This window comes from Dromaius novaehollandiae, chromosome 2, assembly GCF_036370855.1.
Source record: "Dromaius novaehollandiae isolate bDroNov1 chromosome 2, bDroNov1.hap1, whole genome shotgun sequence".
Lineage (NCBI taxonomy): Eukaryota > Metazoa > Chordata > Aves > Casuariiformes > Dromaiidae > Dromaius > Dromaius novaehollandiae.
Genome location: NC_088099.1, coordinates 110,332,304 through 110,351,945, shown reverse-complemented (window position 1 = coordinate 110,351,945; position 19,642 = coordinate 110,332,304). Strand labels below are relative to the sequence as shown.

The window sequence follows — 19,642 nt, the reverse complement described above, 5'->3', positions numbered from 1 at the left end:
AGGATACTTGCTAAATAATTTAATTATTAACTCCAACATCTAGAGAGTATTTTCAATATATCAAAGACAAGTATCACATGGGATGAACTCTCTTTAGAAGTTACCAGCTACTTTTCTGTAATGAGTTATTCTGGGTCTAAAGTATGTTTATAAGGAAAGTGCCATGAAATATTGCCTCCTACAAATTAGGTTATATCTAAACTCAACACAGAATAAACTGAACAATGGAAACGAGCTCTTTTCAATGTTTTTATTATAAAAAAAAAAAAGGCTTACACTTGACTCCAAAAAGCAGCATTATTTCATGAACTCAAAGAATTTATTACAGTGAAGTTGCTTTAAGGAACCTTTAGAGATTCAAGAAAAAATAAAATGCCACATTCCCCTCAGATAGCATTATAAATAATTGGCATATTCAAAGTAAACCTCTTAAGTTCTTGCCACTTTTCTGGCCCAGTTTAAGACTTGCATGATTTTCTGCTCCCCTATTCCTTGATAAACATAGCTGGGAGAAAGATTTGGTGAAAATGACAGTACATTTCAAGCTTGATTTTCAATCATTTTGTACACATCTGATTGATACTAAAATTCACAAGTGACAAGACATACTTTTCTCATAACTCTATCAGTTAAATATTACAGTTGTAGCAGATCCCAGTGTGATCTGTGTCTCACAGAGCATTTATCATTTTCAGGTCCATACCTCAGAAGATTTCTCAGAAAGGTATTTGGCTCTTTTGACTTTACAGTCAAAACACAAACAGAAATAACCACAAAAATGGAGGCTTGCAGCTGAAACAGTTCTTTGCAGTACAGCAGAATTCAGAATTAAAAAGTCTTTTTTTAAAAAAATTAAAACACAATAGAATGAACAGCAGCGTTCCAGAGACCACCTCAGTTTTACAGAAATTCAAAAGCTGCAGGTTCAGACTGACCCAAAATTAAATGCAAAACTGATCTGTACTTGAGACCTTATAAAAGAGACAAATCACAGATAAAATAACATCTTACTTCCTTAATAGTTCTACACGCTGACTATTCACACTGAACTGCACTGAATTGCGCTGAAGTCCAAAGAAATTTACAGGCTTGTCATTAAGTGATCTTTTTCTTACAATATAACTCAAAAGCATCTATGCAATGTTAAAAGAAGTTTCTAAGTACATTTAAGCGTCTCACTCTTCAAAGGTATGCTAAAACTACACCTCAAAGTATTCTGCAGATTTAAAAAAGTTTTAAAAAGCAAGAAAACTCAAGTTCCTATTTACAACCAACTAAGCAAATTTACTACAACAAAAAATGAAAAAAAAAAAAAAAGGCAAATCACAGAAGGAAAAAGCAGAAAACAAAAAGGAAGAAAAGCCACATCAGACACCTCCTATTCAAAATTCTGTAAACTCATGCTTTCCTCTCCTACTCAAAGAAAAAAGTTGGACTAACTCAGACACAGAGTTTTTCTGAAAATAATTTCCTAATCTCCCCAGGCTTACTTTACACTATTTGATAACAAATATCTCTGAAGTGAGGCATCTACTTATTGTACTATGCACTGCAACATGAAGTCAGCTCTTACCAAACTACTTAAACAGAGTAAAATTTTCTAATCTTTCCTAAAAAGAAAAGGTATATTTTCCCTGGTTAGGGCTTATATCATCATAAGGTTTACACCAACATAAAAGCTATTTAAGCTTACCCATAGTCATATTTAACATTCTTTAATTTTGTGCTAAAGCATGTAATTTCCTCTGTGATCAAGCTGGCATATACAGACAACATGATAATCTGTATACTATAACAAAAAACAACAAAAAAAAATCTCCATGGATATGAAGAACAGAAGCAACATAAGCTTTTTTTTTTTCCTCCCCTCCTATGCCACTCTCCATGGCATCAACACCAAAGGCTGCCTTATAGCTTATCCTTGAAGATTTTAACCCTGGAGAGAAGTCAGTCCTTCTCACAGTCACAGGGTTGTATTAAAAATGACTTTTATGACTAAATAGGTAGTGAAAATGCATTACATTGACAAATATCCCTCTTTCTATGAATGTTAAGGTTATGCTCCATTAACTTTCTTTTTCACAGCAGGTAATAGTCTCAAAAGTATTAACATTAACAACCTCAAAGATAATTAACAATCTAACTTTAACATTGTAAACAAGTTTACACCATTCAAAACAGTTTGTCATTAGAGTTATGCAAAACAATTAAAGGGTGCTTATATTTAAGTCTTCATTCATCAAATTGCACTGTGGATTCAGAAAATTTTACGATAAGATGATTTGCATTAAAAATGTGTGTAATTACCCACACAAAACAATTTAACAAGAAATCCTGTTCTAAAGAGAGGCTTACAACGTAGCTCTCTAGTAACTTTTAGCTGCATAAAGCTCTAATAAAGATTTACTTTAACATATAACTCCCATATCCTCTATCAAGTAGACATTCTTAACTGCCAGTAAATATATTATTACATGATAAAACAGTCCTCTAATTCATAACAATTTACTCTTAACTTTATATAAAATTTAAAAATAAAAGAAGCATTGCTTCCAAAATAATGTGCAATCAGTAAAATAAGTGACTTTTTGGAAAACTCTAAGCTGTCTTTAGCCATCAGCCTCTGAAAGTTGATGCTTTCTTTGCAGGTCTCAATCTTTCTTGGTTTCCAGCCTTAATTTTATACAAATGAGTGTTTAGCAAGGCTATATTATTAGTAGTTCATCACATACACTAAAGTCAAGTAATATCATCTTTATTTCACTGTTCTAATGTACAATTCAAAAAAAGCTCTTCAAAAAATAGCATAGAGTCATACCTGCAAATTCCCTCAGTTTACACTGCTCTTTGATAATCTATTAAAGACAATTAAGAGAACTTCGATTTTTTTTCCCCGTCAATATCTGAAAAGAGTTGAATACATGCAAGTCAAAACTACCATAATGCAGAAAAAAAGGTCCTCTTTCATGAAGATCATCAATAAATGACTACCTTCAATAAATAAGTCTATTTGGAAATTCTAGAGAATTCTTTTGCTAAACAATTTAGTCTTTTTTCTTTTCCAATATGTTTTTCTGTTTAAGCTCTCCATCTGAAAGTTCTGTATATTTTTCATTCTTTTCTTCTTCTTGTTCTTCCTCACTGCCTTCATCTGTGAGCTCCTGATCACCATTTTCCTTTTTAGTTGCCTCATTTTCATCTATCCCTCCATCTGTATCAGCTGTGCAGATTCCATAGCACATAATGCTGATGACCCCCAGGGGCAACCCAAAGAGAAAGCATCCCAGAAGTGGTGAACTCTTGAACACAGACTGTTGGAACAAAAATTTGAAGTCAAAAACCCTTCTAGTGAATACATAAAATTGCCACATAAAATCTCTCATGACTATTCAGAAACAGGGAGTAGGAATCATTTTATAAACTTAACATGGGAGTGATATAAAGTCTCAGAACTTCAAATATTAAAGTGTTCCACTGGGATGGTGAATGATAACATGCCATAAGTTTGAGAAACAATAGTTTTAACAGCATTAAAGTAATAATAATTTCAGTTCTTATTTGTGTAGATCAAAATTTTATTAGTTTGAGTCATCATAAGCCATCAAAACCATTCTGTTATAGAGCTTTCTATTAAATTGTAATCTAGAGGTTTTATGGCAGATATGGAGGGACTTTTGGTTTTTAGAAACTAATAATGTAGCATATGTACAAAAGTTTGGAAGCCATGTATACACAAATATGCAAGTTTCAACCTAAACTCATTGCAGAAGTTTTTTGTCTAGCAAAAGTGAAAAAATGGATTTAAGTCTTCCAAATAAAATTCTGTTAAGCATAGTTAAACTATGAGGATAGTGCAGTTTTAAAGAGATTTTTATCATTAAGTAATTTGCTTATGTCCTAACTAGACCGAAACCATAACCCTTCTCAGAATGCAGAAGGGCTATCAGTTTCAGTTAAAGGACACCAAAAGTGCCAAGTAAAAGATTTTGAATTCTCCCTGTTCTATCACTTAAAATACATGATAAGTTTTAAAACAGGAAAGAAGTGAAAATGAAGAAAAGATTGACTGTGGTTTTCACTATACATATATTGAACGGTTAGCACACTGAAAAATATTACTTAAAGCTTTAATCAAGACAGGTTCATTAGGCTTAAACCTACTATATTTATATGTATGTATACATATCTATGTATAAAAACAGAAAACAAGTCAAAACCTATACTGTATAAAACTGTGTATAAATGTGTATAGTGTACAAATGTGTAGTGTATAAAACTGCTTCTAAATCCTCTGAAAAGGTTTGCAATTTGACTGGCAAGGCTACTATCTTATTTAAAAAAAGAAAAAAAAAAACAACTTACAACTACAGTGGACTTGGCATCATAGATTATTCTCTTGATTCGTTGCAGAACTCCATCACCACCCTGCGCCTGAAATTTCAAATGGAACCATGTCAAAACTGTTGACACTTTTCAGTTATGATGCCAAAAGTTCATTCTTCAGACCTTGCAATCTTAAGTCCCTTTAGAAGGAAATGAAAAGTAATTATTCTTGCATCTCATGATGCCCAGACACTCCAGCTTCTCAAGCATGGACAAGCATTTCAATAGCCACCTGAAAAATCCTCTCAACTGTTTAAAGCAATTAATGCCAACTTTAACAGTGACCTGGCACTCTTTACCATCTCTTACCATAGAGAAACATTAACAGAAACTACCACATGTCTGGCTGTAAGAATTCTAAAATTGTGAAGAGGTCTCCTGAATTTTCCTTCAGCTGATGGATATCTACTTAAAAACTATGACTGCAGCTGTTGGGAAAATTTAAGAACTGAACAACAAGAGGATACGTAGGTGTAATAATCAAAGCTTGTGTTGAACAACTACAATCTACACCTACATTACCACCTAATTTAGAAAAACCTTCAAAATATTATGGGAATCCAGAGGCAATTTGTCTGTTGAACAGGCCCAGTCTTCACTGGTGTGAGTTGCCAGAGGAACAAATGGACTGAAAAGCTACACTTTGGAGGAAGTCATCTTATCAACACTTGACCCTGACCAAAATAGTCCATAAAGATGAGATAGACTTGAAGGAAGCTACCTTGAATCAGAAAGAAAAGATTAACGTCAAGGTGAATAATCCAAAATCTATCAAGGAATAGGGAGAAGGGGGGGGGGGGAAGGGGTTAAACTCCCCAGAAATTTCACTATTATTCAGAAAGTCCTTATTCCCTTCTTTCTTTACCTGGATATTTAAAAAGACTGCCATTCCTTTACAGCTACACAATTTCTTGGGCCTGAATGAAGCCAAAGTAATACCATTTTATATATATACACACTCTGTTTAGCTTAAATGACATCACCATATTTTGTATTTATGTGAGAGGGCTAAGATAGACAGAGATGTGCATCCAGAGAGACCTTTAATCATTCTAGTTGAAATACTGTAAACAAAAAGGGATGAGTGTTACTATGACAAAATGCGAACCATCACAAAAACAGAATTTCTTAGAGTTAAAAAGCAGACAGAAGTCAATTTTACTTGGTGCTTCAGTGAGATATTAATAACAACTCAGAATTTTAAAACACAATAAAAGAAATGAGCATTAAAGAAGTGAGAACTGAAGAACAAAGAATCACCAAGTTACAGGAACACCTCTTGTCTTTCAGCTGGAAGCATGGCCAGTAAAGTCATGAACAATAAGCAGATCAATTTATATTGTGTTATGCTACATAAATTTGTCAGGTTAAATAAAGTATCCTATATGACTTAAATGATCTGAAGTCCTACTTATTGCCACTTGACCACCTAAAATTGCTGCTGGAATGTAATCTGTGATTCGGCTAACACTGTAAAAAATTCAGTATAAAGTAATTTGGGGCGCAAACCAAACATAGGCTTCTCCCAGAAGGCTGCCAGAGTGATTTGTTAGCACTGCCTCCCTTGGTTGCAAAGCCATCTTGCTCCCTCAGTACAAAGGAAAGCTCTGATCCATAGCATCGTTCCTCATCCACACAACACAGCTCTCTGCCCATCTTACAGTACACTGAGGGCATAAATGAGCATGTGTTTGTTTTGCCAAGGTTAAAAAAGGTGTCCAAGCCATCAATTCCAGATGGATTTATTAGGTTTGTTGTATTGTAACAAAAGACAGCTCATTTTTAGGTTTAGAGCAGAGAGAGGTAACCTCATATCTGTCTGAAACATGCAATGTAAATATGCCATTGGTTTTTGAATCTGAACCTATCATTCATCAAGCCACTGGATTTATTAATTCACTGCCAAAAATTAAGAGTAGAGTTAAAAGAAAGAGGGGAGTTACTCTAAGAGATTAAATTGCAATTTTAAACAATTGCATTTAAAGCAAACCAGGAAAAGGATTAAAAAAAACCTCTCCATATACCAGCTAACACTAAGCTACATGCAGAAAAACAGACTTTCTGTCAGAGGTTCTGAAGTCAGAGCTGTGAGCAAACGCACATGTCAAGAATCACAACATTCACTGACAACACATCATGGAGAGACAGAAGGATAATGCACACTGGACAGCGATTTAGAGTAACCAAATTATTTTTTCCCTACTTTAATATCTAAAGAAATAAACACCAACCAATACATTCCAAGTCACATCGAAGACTTACTTCAGCTGTACCATCCAAGATATTGTTAATAAATTGAACCATGTCTTCTGTGTTCTCAATGTGCCTATCTGGTAAAAAATACTGCTGATTGGAGGTATTCAATACCACAATAGTAGGGACTGTCAAGTCACTGAAAACATAAAACAAATGTTAGATATTTAGAGAAATACTGCATAAAACATGGCAATTCAAATGTCTCCTACATTGTTTAAAAGTGTATCTAGTAATCTTCATATGTGCTCCTAAAAAAGCAGTTGTGGCAGAAGGGAAGAGAATCACCTTAATGGTGCAAGCATGTTTTTCATTAACATTTTTTCCTTCACATCTGTGTCACTGAAGTTACTGAAGCTTATTGCATTTTATATACCTATACCGAGTGCAAATCAGGTACCTTGTTATTTGAAAATTAGACAGCTACTAAGATGTTTCACAGGTACTATCTAAGATGTTTCACGATTTGAAATATACTATTAGTACACACATGAAGTGCTTTAGTGCACAAAGGCAAAACTATAATCCAAAAATTCAGTGCTATACAGCCATGGATCAATTGATCAGTTCTATCAATTAACCTCTACATATCATACCAAAAGAAAAGATATACCAACTAAAGTTTTATTACATTCCCTTTAGACACAGCAGATGAGCTACAGGTAGTTTTTAAACTATTATTCATTAGCTGAACTTCACAGGCATAAGCATTGTTTAGGGTCACAGAAACAAGAAAATTTAGGTTGGAAATGACTCTTGAGATAAACTAGTCCAATCTATGGCTCAAAGTTGGAACAACTGCAAAGTTGGAGCCAGTTTAAAAAGATTTATTACTGCACAAGTACATTGGTCAACAAACAAGACCTAAAGCACATTAAAAAAGTCATCTGCACCCTTTGCTAATTTTCTACAGCACTGTCAATAATGTATTCAGACATCAGGTATCTTTTCACAGTAAAAGCATTGCAAACTTAATTTTTCTAATTTTCACTCTTGTCTAATAGTGACATGTTCATGCATACTTTACATATCTAATATTGATGACTTTAACCTTAACTGTGGCAATCAGAGCCCATAACTATTTCATTAAAATATTTTTAGTAAGTAATTATTCAAGACTCCCATTTTTCTTAAAGCCATAGAAATAACTGAAAATTTTCTCATACATTTCAGGTTTTTAAAATTTCAATTCCCAAACTGTAAATATAAAATTTTAATGCTTCTTAAAGTATTCAGCTTCTTAAGAGTTTACAAAATCTTTGCTTAGATCTGTTGTGCAGACCAAGTTTTTAAGTCTCAAGCTGAAAGCACGGTGTATCTCAAAAAGGTAAGGCCAACTACAGAAATAACAAAATAATTTCATCCTTTCAAATAATTTTTTTTAAAAAAACTGTCAGCAATGAAAGCTTTCAAGATAAGGGTTTTTAAATATAACTTCTCTCCAGACATTTATATTCTCTACTTATCAGGAACAAACAAGACAGAGGCAGGAGTTGAATCAAGTCAGGTGTTTGTGCAAGTGCCTGCTAACAATTTATCAACATTGGCCAAAACATCTCATCCTGGCCAAAACAGAAAAAGTTTCATTACTTGCTCTTTATCAAGCATATGGAAAGGAAATTAATGCTAGGCAGTTTAACCTCCCCCCCACATACACACACCAAAATGTGTTTCAATCGCATTTAGCAGTACGATAACTGAGGTTCTTGTAGTCTTCTCAGCTTCTGTAGAGCTACGAAAGGATGAACTCTGCTAAAAATATTATATGCTATATAAAGATTCATGAAAACACTTGCTTAATTTGTTTCCTCCAAGATCTGAGGAGGTAATAGTCCAGAGAGAACCACAGTTCAATTTCCAGTGATGCTAAATACCCTAGCTTCCACCAAAATATATCTTTGCTTTCAGTAATATAGATAATATGCCTTTTCTTTTTTTTTTCTTTCTTTTTTTTTTTTTTTTTTTTTTTACACATAGCTTTAGATAATGCCATTTTTAAAACAACAAAATCATGTTCCTCCACTGCTGAAGGGATATTTAAACAATAACTTCTATTAGTTACAGCCAAGTCCGTAAGTGTACTTCTACCAAGAACTAATATAACTATCCCCATGAATTATATACTATTCTGTCCTGTGAGAAGCAGAATCTGTCCTCATGTGTTTACTCTACTTAAAACATACATACATATACACACACATACATGTACACACAGTGCAATAGATTTCTCACTTTACAAGAGGCTGTTTTGCTCGTTTCCAGTTGCTGCCATCTAGTGGAAAGCCGAAGCACTGACAATACAGTTTTATTCAAGTAACTAAAAGAACTCTTACCTATATTACTGAACATATTTTGCTGATTTCCACTTATCCTGGAAATGCATGCATTCTGTTTATAAAATAAACCTGAAGCCAATGACTAGCCTCATGGAAATTGCCATATATTACAAATTATAAAATCGAGCATTTTGGAAAGTGAAGTTAAACAAACGAGCTGAACAGATGTAGTAACTGCTACCAGATCACTACTGCTCTAAATGCCAGTTTTGTCTTCTTCCCTTTCTTTTCCTCTCTTCTGGGGATCTCATTCTCCTGTCCCCCTTCTTCACACATCAGTTCTTGTACTCAGCAGAATACACAGGAAGACATTTAGTTTTCTGCTAGATAAGCAAAGTAACTCCCCTGCTCTCCTAGCTAAAAAAAGGCAATACTTCTGCCAGATAAATACGCTCAAACAGCTTTGCATACAGTCAGACAACTATAAGAACCTAAACAAAAGAGACAATAACAAAGGGAGGAAGGTCCCACTTTTGAAAGCTATAAAATCATTTGCTCAATCACACTATTTAACTTCAATTGCAACACAGGCATTTTCAAATTACTTTTATTCAGATACTAACCTACAGGCATTCCACAGAAACACAGACCTAGTACCTCCAGTGCCTCCATGAAGTTCCCAGAACTTCTAGCAGCACAAACACACTTGCAAAGTTTTAGAGTGTAGTATTTGCAAATCTATCTGAATTTGTTAGGTTGACCTTGCAGTCTTCCTGTGGTCTTAGATTTAGCAAGGGTGACAGTGGCAAGGCCAAACATGAGGGAACAGATACTGTGTAACACAGACACTGACTAACACAGATACTGCATACTAGCGCAGAGTCTCAGGATCCTCAGAAGATGGGTTTCAACTCTCCCCTTACAGAGCTGGCATACTCATTCCTGTTTCTCCTTTCCTTGACACAAAAAGGCAGAAGAGCACAAGTAGTCAACTGTAAATGCCAAGTAACCTAAACCTCTAATTATGTATTTTTTAAACAAGGACCACAATAAGGGCAGATGTTACGCATCCTCTTAAACAACTTACATACTTAAAAAATGTACTACATTTTTTGCATCAAGTGTAGACATCATCATCTACGCATTTTATACTTCTATGTAGAAATATAAAATCTTCTTACAAAGATCTCTTATAAAATCTCAAGTAGTCAGTGTACTTTGCTGTTCAGCTGCTTTCCTGAAAAACCATGTCTAATGAAGTAACAGCCACTTGTAATGTGCATCAGTCTTAACTATCTGTCAATAAGAATAAAACATGTCTCTCCAGAAATGAATAAAAACACAGGTAATACATAAGCATTATTTATATTTTGTTATAAACTGAAGCAATTTCTAATTTTTTCCATGCCTTGTCAACATAACTGAGAAAAAAAATAAGTTATTTTAACAAAGAAAACTTAAAATACTAGCCTTGTCAGTCAGCACTAACAGTAAGCCAAACTGCTAACATTAAATTATGCAGCTTTAGTTTAACCAACAACTGTTACATTACATACATTTCGAGGACAGCCATCTTTTTTATTTTAATCCCATGAAAAGCAAGAGTTCTTCAGGTGGTTTTTTTAAATTAAATATAACTAGTGACAAGTACAAGAAAAGAAAGAATACTTAAATAAGAATTTACTTACTCCATTAGTAAGCTATTAATGTAATCATTTCCATCCATATGGCCAAATTGGAAATCCCTGGCAGAGATAACAGTGAAAAGCATAATAATGAAACAAAACACAAAATAACAGGTTTCAGTATCACAAGTTCTTCCTTAAATATTTTTCTTACAAGTGAAGATGACATCACACCCTGAATACACAATACATTTTGAAAAACTGACCAGACTACAGAACACGCAGCCTTCCAATACATAACTGATGAAATTTGTCTTATGAATGAATGAAATGGTATTATTAACATTAGCATATTTATAACAAGGCAAACACTATAACATTATTTTTAAGTCAAAAGTATCTGTTGTCTTAGAAAGGTAAATGCTGAAGTTCAGTTTAAGAAGCTGTAGTACCACATATGCATACCTGTGAAAATGGTCCCGATAATCTCTAGCAACTTCCTGAATAATAGATTTTAGTCTGGAGGGGAAGGAAAAAAAGTCACACTGATATGCAGAGTATACTCCATTAAAATCTAAACAAAAGACATTTAGATTTCTGTAATAAGCAACAACTAGTATCTCATCAACAATTTCCCAATTCCACTAACACAAAACACCTTGTTCACCTTGCTCGGTTTCTTGAGGTCGAAAGGATATCTAATGTCTATCTAGTGTCAATATGAGACAAAGAGACAGGCTGCCTCAATCCATCTATTTCTTTCTGAAGATACAGCACTGTGCTCTTGAATAAAAAAAGAGAACTGGAAAAATAATATACATGGAACTTGAACAGCATGTTCTTAACTGACTGATGTACGTAGTCAGAAAGGCAGTTGGGAGAGTGTTGCTCTTCCCAATCTCTTCAGCAAATTCTGATGCAGCTGAAAATAATCTCTCCGAACACAGGTTCTACAGACAACTAACAGCTAAGCATCACCAAATTAATTTTAACACAACCAAGCTGAAGAACAATCTTTTGTTTAAGCCTATTAAGTTTATCTCAGTTGTTTGGACTCAAGTACTCTTTTCTGTATTAAAAAGGTAACACAATAGCTTTAAAAAAAGCTATTCAATTACTGTCACAAAGATCAAAGACGCTTACTTCCTCCTGTAATCTCTTAAGTGGCAAGAGTGAGAAGAGTGATATAGAAACTTCAATCAAACAAACTCTCACTGAAAACTCGCATGGATTTCAATACAGCCATACACTGGGTAAGGTCAGTAGGTTGAAGTCATAATTTGGAGACCATTCACAAGTTAAAACCTTTTATTTAACCTATCATTTCTGAATAGTTAAAAAGTTTCAGGAAATTTCCAAAATTCTATATGCCAATAAAGTTTTCTGCCATACCAGCATATTTCTCTCATAGTATCACCAATACCCAGCATATTTCTCTCATAGTATCACCAATACTCATTTCTGTACCTGGTATGTTCCACTGAAGAGTTTTTATCATCAATGACTGCAATAGCCACAAGTTTTCCTAAAATAAGGAATAAAATACTTTAAAACCATTAAAAAGAATACACACAAGTTCTCTTATGGAAAATACTTCTAACCTGTAAGATCAAACAGGAATTAGTTTCAAGTATTAACCAACTTGGATGGCAAATAACCTCTTTTAGCTGACGAAGTTCCGATTTTCTTAAACTACTGAAAATAAATTAAGATGTGGCTTAATGCAACATCTTTAGCATTCTATGAGAGACATAGAAGAAAGAAGTTAAAGGGACAAATACATAGTTTTCTATTCAAGCTGTATATCTGCATATGGATAAATATGATGCTATGAAAAACTATAATGTAATGGCAATTACAAACTGGTTCAAAGTGATCAAACCACAACTGTGTTGGAGTAGTATGCTTACAGTAAGAAAAGGTAGGAATTTAGTGGCAGAAATAAGAATTCATTAAATCAGAAAGACAGCTTCTTAGTTCAGTACTTTGTCAGAGCAGCTTAGCTTTTGCAAGACCTACATGCATACCTGCATAGAGATTTATCAAATAATCCCAAAGAACATAATAAAGACCAAACATCAGAATATACTGATCTTTTCAGGATTCAGTTCTTGAATGGTCATGAAAAAAACAAGTGCCTTCTAAGGTGAACTAGATTAAAAAAATGCTCTCCAAGTCATGCAGCTTCAGTTAGATAAGCAGACTTTTCCATAGCGTATTGGGCAGCTGCATTAAGTAATGCCTCTACAGTGCAGAAGAACATTTTGTTAAGTCTCCCTAGACTCCATGATTCACTCACTCCCTAGACACATGATTCCCACCAAGCCAATCCATTACTCAATGCCTACCTATCACCATGCCAGAGGGAGCATTCCACTCGAGAAGAGAAGCTCACAAAGTATATAATGTCGACTGCATCAACATTGCCTTGTTCGAGTAAAATTTAAAAGTTTTGAGGGTAAGAACACTAATTCACTCCTAGACCTTCTTTAAGCATGAGAAAGCAACAGCTTTTGTCTTCTTCCATACTTCGAGCCTCACTTTTTCTGTTTTTTTCCAGGCCCTAAAACACTATATAGTAAATACACCAGGAGACAATACCACTTTTTCCAACTACTTTTCAGACCAAGAAAGACAAAGCTGATGAATTCCAGGTACTATGTAATTACATATAAAGACACTGAAAAAAAATGTTAGCATCTCCATCGTATTACTAAAGTCATCATTTCTGTTTTGTAATTCAAGGAATTGAGACAAAAATGGAACAGCAAGAGATCAGCTACATTTAAACAATTTTTAACAGCACTTCTGTAAATATCCTTTTAAAATATATGTATAATAATACTACTTTCACAAAGATGTAAGACTCTAGACATTTCATAATCCTGAACACCTGGAAGAAGTCAATGTTGCATTGACTAAAATATTTAGGCCCCCTTCTTTTTGAATGGAAGGTAGACTGTAAGGTGCTTTGCTCTGGAAAACTCAACACTTCAGTGTTAAAAGCTTCACTCATTTTTTGTGACTCTTACAGGACAAGACAAAGTTGTATGTTGCAAAGAAAAGACTACTGTAGGCTTTGGATGACAGCACAAATCAGTAACAAAGATCCCACCGACTTCAAACGACAGGAGACAATATCAACCCTACCAGATTAATTAACTTTGAGGTTTAAAAACATGTTTTTAATGATCTTTAATTTTGGTTAGTGTTTAAAAGATGCGGAAGAGTTCAATGGTAGCACCTTCTCACCTGTATCTCCAAGTTCATACAATGTAAAGCCATCTACATTAAGATAACCTTGAAATCTTTCTCTATTTATCCAGGATGACAAATCACCATCTTCATACTCTAAAACAAAACAAAAAAAATAAAGAATACTGAAGATTAAACACACGTCTTGTATTTAAAAACAAGCAAGCAAACACACACACACCCCTTTTTTGCAAGTACTTCCAGTACTTTAGATGAAAACGCTAATTTTTCATGTTTTTTCTTTTTATTGTTGCTAGACCTGATCGCATGAACGCATTTCTCTTCAGCTTTAGAATTTTTTGACAGTATTTTCAATTGTTAAACCTAAAACAAGTATATTATAGCAGTTGGGTAGGAAAAACTGGTTTGATAATTATTTTGCCACCCAAATCAAGAGTAAACATAATACTGTTCTAAGAGATGACTGTGACCCAGTGCAGAAAGGAACAGTTTTAATCCCTATGTTTAAAGAGAGTTCAAGACTAAGAAGAAGCAAAGAGATGCAAAAATACAGAAAGCAATACTGCTGAAAACTCTTAAATGAAACAAAAGGAAATCAAGAAAAGTAGATGCATCAACATCAGTGTGAACATAAATGAACAAGTACTTGCATATATCATTCCAAATCAATTATGCTGAAGGCTATGATTTGAACTGCTAGTTGTTACAACCTGAGAAGAGCCTAATTCTAACCCATACCATTAGATCCCAATCACAAGTAAACAGGAAAAACGTGTGTATATATAACTTACACACAAACACACAACACACACATCTCTCTCTCTCTCTTAGATAAACTTGTTTTAAACCCAACTGGGAGTGAATTATCAATAACTTTAGGTTCAGAACATTGTTACAATTGTACTAAGACTGTAGCAAACAAACTCAAAGTTAAACTTAGATCTGTATTCCATTCCCTTACAGTGGCAAAACACCAGACAAAGACAGTTTTGAAATGTACATGGCTAAACCTTTTACTTGTAGTGAGTTTTTGAAAGACTAAAAAGATTTCATTTAAAAAAGGGAAGGGGTGAAAAGGGTGTTTTATGCTCTTTTTTAAATATCAGGTGGAATATTTAACTTAATTTTTACTTTAAATGAGGTAAGTAAATTTTCTCACTTAAAGTGAGAAAACGCAAAGCAACTGGCAAGACAGGATAGGAACCCAGAACAGAACTGGAGCAAAAAATGATCTGGTAGAAGACCAGAGTATATAAAGAGCATGCAAAGGCCTTGGTAGGGTAGCTAAGTAAGTTTTTTGCATTGATATTGGGAGGGGGACAAAGGGAAAGAAGATGTGAGAAATTTTTCACATCAGAACCCTTATTTTCAGGAAGGCTTTCAAATACACTTCAAAAAAAACCACAAACATAATTATTAAATTCAAGCCATCAAGTGAAATAAAGATACTGCTGGGGGGGGGGGGGTGAGGAGGGGGTAATCCAAAAGTAAATGGAAGTTCTGAAGAAGATTCATTTTAGTTTTCCCTGAAGTAAGCATCAAAAGATGGCCATGGTCTCTTACAAAAACCTTTGTTTTTTATGAATAAAAATGAAAAGTGAACATTTTTTGTTTTATCAGAGACATTTTTTAGCAGCTGCCAAAAGCACTACATTCTTCCATGGCTGAAAACAAGCCTGAAATAACTCATAAAAGCTGTAAGAGATATTGATAGGCAGAAAAAAAATAAGAAAATAAAATACAGTTAGTTCTGAGAAAAGAAGAGGTGCTAATGAAGGTTTGAGTGGGGGAAAACTAAAATCCCTTTGAAAAGGGAAGGCCTGATCAGTCTCTTCCATTAGGAACATTCATACATTTCGAAAGCTTATCTGAAAGAAGACTACACAAGCAATAACTGGAACACTTCGCTAGGTAAACCCATGGAACTCCAAACTAAGTCTTGGTTTTAGCATTTTACAAGATTAAGTTACATGTACAGAATATAACTTACTCTACCTGCCTATCTTCTGAGAAGCTTTTCTTCCTTCAAACAGAGAATGCTGGACCAATTATTTGCAAATGTTTAGAGTACTCAGGCCTCTAGATTTTATTGTGTAAATTGTAAAATAATACTTTAAGAGGAAAAACTCAATTTAATGTTCAATTTCTACCCAATGATGGCAGTTACACATACAACCTCATAAAGTCTCTCATACTCTGTTTGCATAACTCGTTTAATTTTATTTACCATAATATTGTTAGTATGTTATAAAGGAGAAACTTTTACAAAGTAATTAGAAGCCAGAATTTTCAAGTGGGTCACTCAGCATGAAGCAATTTGGAATTGTTTCTTTGACATGACTTCCCTCTCCATCCACTCCCCCTCCTAAAAAAAGACCAAAAACAAATCAAGGAGGGTGCTGAGTAAACTTCTTAGAGAATGAGACTGGGAAGACTGAAAAGGAAGAAAAAGGTAGCCATTCTATTGAACCACACCTTGATGGCCCATCTAGAGTATATTTTGCTGTAGTGCTGCTGATCCCCAGAAATGAAAAAAGCAGAATAGTTTTCTGAGCGATACATTTTCCAAATTCAAGTTTAAAATCAGAAATGAAAACCTTTATTTAAAACATGTATGTCAAAGACTAGATGTATTTGTAAGTAAGTGCTGTACTATAAACCAACCCATGGTATGTATACATATAGATATAAGTATGCATGTAATATAGTACACAGCACATAAAAGTACTATATTCCACTCAGATATGCTTTTTATAAATGGCAGATGCACTGCTTTACAGCAATACTAAGAAATGCTGCTACTCTCAGGTGGCCATTCTGTAGTCTACAAGCTAAACACAGCCACTCAAAACAGTTTACCCAGCTTCAAACTGTGTATGTACTGTTCCAGTAGCTACAATCCTTGTCCCCTTTACCTTTTTTTGTGTTGGATACTTTCTGGAAAGAAAAAAAAAAAAAATGGACTGAAAGATCAACTGTTCAATGTATGCACCATCAGTTACCTATGGAGATGTCATGTTGTCTGATCCTTTCCCATTACCCAAATACATGCAGCACAAGTGGGAAAGGAGCATATGCTCAGTTCTGCCACATATGTCCCTCTAAATTTTAATACTGGGGATCGAGGATGATCAGTTTCCTTTTCCTTCAGGTTTCTGAAGGAAGATTTGCTGTACTAAGAAAGTACTTCCAATACAATCTGTATTGCCAAAGCACAAATAACTCAAACTGGACACATCTGAAAAAGTCCAGCAAACTTCAAAAGAAAGATGTCATATTTAGGTAGAAAGATTGTTAGAAAAGTCTGATTTTAACTGGTTGGAACTGTAAATTCATCTATTAGATGGGAAAAATTGTTCATTGTACCTGGATTTCTGCAGAGCTGCTTTTGTTGTGCGACTCCCCTTCAGCAAAAGTTTTCATCTATTTTTCTTATCAAGGACTGGATTTGGGTAGTGGGTGAAGGAGAACTTTTATAGGTACATTAATGTCAGTGAAGCAGAAATATGAAAAGCTGCATTTTACTGAATGACAAAGAAAAAGCTCCATCACTTCTATTTCATTATTGTGAAGAAATGATTCTTTCTCAAATGCATTTTTTTGTTCCATAAGAAAATGCAGAACAGCATTAAATACCTCAAGTCTAATTCAACTTTTCTCCATTCCTTAGGAGACTGTTACTTATCATAATACTTGGGAATTTGACCCCCAATTTGACCTTGAAAGAATCCCACATGTTCTGGTTTTGGTTTCTCTTACATGCTTTTAGTATCTTGTCTGAAGGTGATGTATACTTTTACATACCATCATATACAAAGTAGGTTCCATCTTTGAAGACCACAACAGCAGGCAATTCAGGCAATATCACATACTGAAAGAGAAGCGTTTTCCAATGAAACCATGGATGATTAGAAAATTTTAGACAAAGAAATCTTAAAGTGTGCATAGCTAGTCCACAGGGAAATATGCTGAAGTATATTTACACATTTTCAGTCTCCTCTTATAAAAAGAAATTTCTTAGTCTCTGCAATATTAAGAAGTAACACAACATAAAATCTATCTTTTGATGGGTAAGTATCGCACACTGTATAAATCGAGCAGGATTTTTACTCCTATCTGCAGTAACATGAAGAATGGTTTATCGAAGTTTGACATGAACTCTAGACAGAAAAGATGAGAATTTGAAGGTTTCATCAGTCTTGTACTATTCTCTACTCCCAATTTGTGCTGTTGTCAGTGTACCTGTAATACATATGCAGTTATTTCTATTAAACAAACACTCAATAATATTGTGGAGTAAAAGAGTAATATTGATGATGTGTCCCACTGTAAATCTGGGCTATTTCCTGTGGCTCAGGCTGATGAAAATAAAGACACTCATTCAGCACAGGGCTGCAAACAGCCCTAATTTAGGTAAACAGAACAATGGATGCGTGTATTATCATCCTAACGCAACATTTAGGATTTATTTGTTCATCAGCATACTTATATAAAAATAATACAAGACATAGAAATCTTTGCTTTGCAACTTAAAAGAAACTTAGTCATCTCATGGTTTCAGTAAGCAACTGAAAAAAGCACAGCCCTGCCACTTATGATTTCTGGCATCTAATCCTTACTACTTGCTAACACTCCTGGTTAAAATTTTAAGACTATGTGGCTAATAAAAGAACATGTGGGAAGCTTAGTCTTGTTCACACTATTGGCTGAATTCTCTAATTTATTGATGTGTTGGGGAAAACAGCACTGTGACTATTTTTGCAACTGACGTGCCTTCTGTAATCATTCTGCATTATCTTTCTCAGAGATAAATGTGAAAGCAATAGGTTTACAATGTAACAGTTCATATTAATGAGGAAGAAGTAGGTAATTCTGGATGATGCTTTCATTCTTGTATTTTCCCTAAGAGTAATTTAGTGTCTTTAAAGGGCAGATCAGTCTATGCACAGCAGTTTGCAAAAGATGCCCGAAACCTGGGACAAGATTATTTAAGATGGCAAAACAGATCCTATACTCTGTACCTTGTCATGTGAAGCTTCATTACAACTACCAACCAGTGTTTTCATATCTTTTTTGCTATTCTCCACAGAATATTGCAAAACCCCACTAGCTGAGTTATAGCAACATTATATTTTGTGGGGAAAAACCGAACAGCTCACTTCTTGTATCACCATGATCACAGACTCTGAAACAGCTCCAGGCTTTTACACTGTCCAATGTGCAAGTGAATGTTACTTTACTTGCTCAGCTGGGGCTAAGGTGAAAATAGGAGTATTCAAATCAAGGTAGTTTTTAATACAAGGCTTTTGGAAATCTAATACTACACTATTTATAGTGAGGTCAGTTTTACTTGTAAGGATGTAGGAAAATCACAGAAATAGAATGGTTTAGGTTGGAAGGTACCTCTGGAGATTACCTAGTCCAACCCCCTGCTCAAGCAGAGTCACCTAGAGCATGTTGCCCAGGACCCTGTCCAGATGGATTCTGAATATCTTCAAGGATGGAGACTCCACAAAGTGTTCCAGTCTTCTGCTACCCGCACAGTAAAGAAATTTTTCCTTATGTTCAGACGGAACTTCCTGCGTGTCAGTTTGTGCCCGCTGCCTCTCATTCTATCACTGGGAACCTCTGGTAAGAGTCTGTCCGCATCCAAAAAATGCAAGTGCATCACAAAAAAATTATGCTAGCTCTCACTCCACTAACCCCAAATGAGCATTTTCAAAGTCATGCGGTAGCAGACTCAGGTCTCGTTTGGAGATAACAAGAAATTAGAAAGCCTCTTTATTTTACTTCAGTATTTGGGCAACAATGGTTAGGCTTAAAAATAGCGCTGGCAACTTTTTCTACCCTTGCGATTTACTGTGAATGGTTTCCTTGTTACAGAATCCC

At 34.6% G+C, this 19,642-nt stretch overlaps 1 protein-coding gene across 2 annotated transcripts in view; it reads right to left on the bottom strand.

The window, feature by feature from the left end:
- Positions 1 to 236: 236 nt before the first annotated feature.
- Positions 237 to 19,642, bottom strand: part of TMX3 (thioredoxin related transmembrane protein 3) — a 31,868-nt gene continuing 12,462 nt past the window's right edge. For both annotated transcript variants that reach the window (XM_064507152.1, XM_064507153.1), the window contains 8 exons: positions 17,558 to 17,624; positions 13,790 to 13,888; positions 12,005 to 12,062; positions 11,003 to 11,056; positions 10,601 to 10,657; positions 6,646 to 6,775; positions 4,363 to 4,431; positions 237 to 3,311 (listed from right to left, as the gene is read on the bottom strand). In XM_064507152.1, coding sequence (XP_064363222.1) covers positions 3,045 to 3,311; positions 4,363 to 4,431; positions 6,646 to 6,775; positions 10,601 to 10,657; positions 11,003 to 11,056; positions 12,005 to 12,062; positions 13,790 to 13,888; positions 17,558 to 17,624 — 801 coding nt within the window. In that variant the 3' untranslated portion in view covers positions 237 to 3,044. The remainder of the gene's footprint in view (positions 3,312 to 4,362; positions 4,432 to 6,645; positions 6,776 to 10,600; positions 10,658 to 11,002; positions 11,057 to 12,004; positions 12,063 to 13,789; positions 13,889 to 17,557; positions 17,625 to 19,642) is intronic.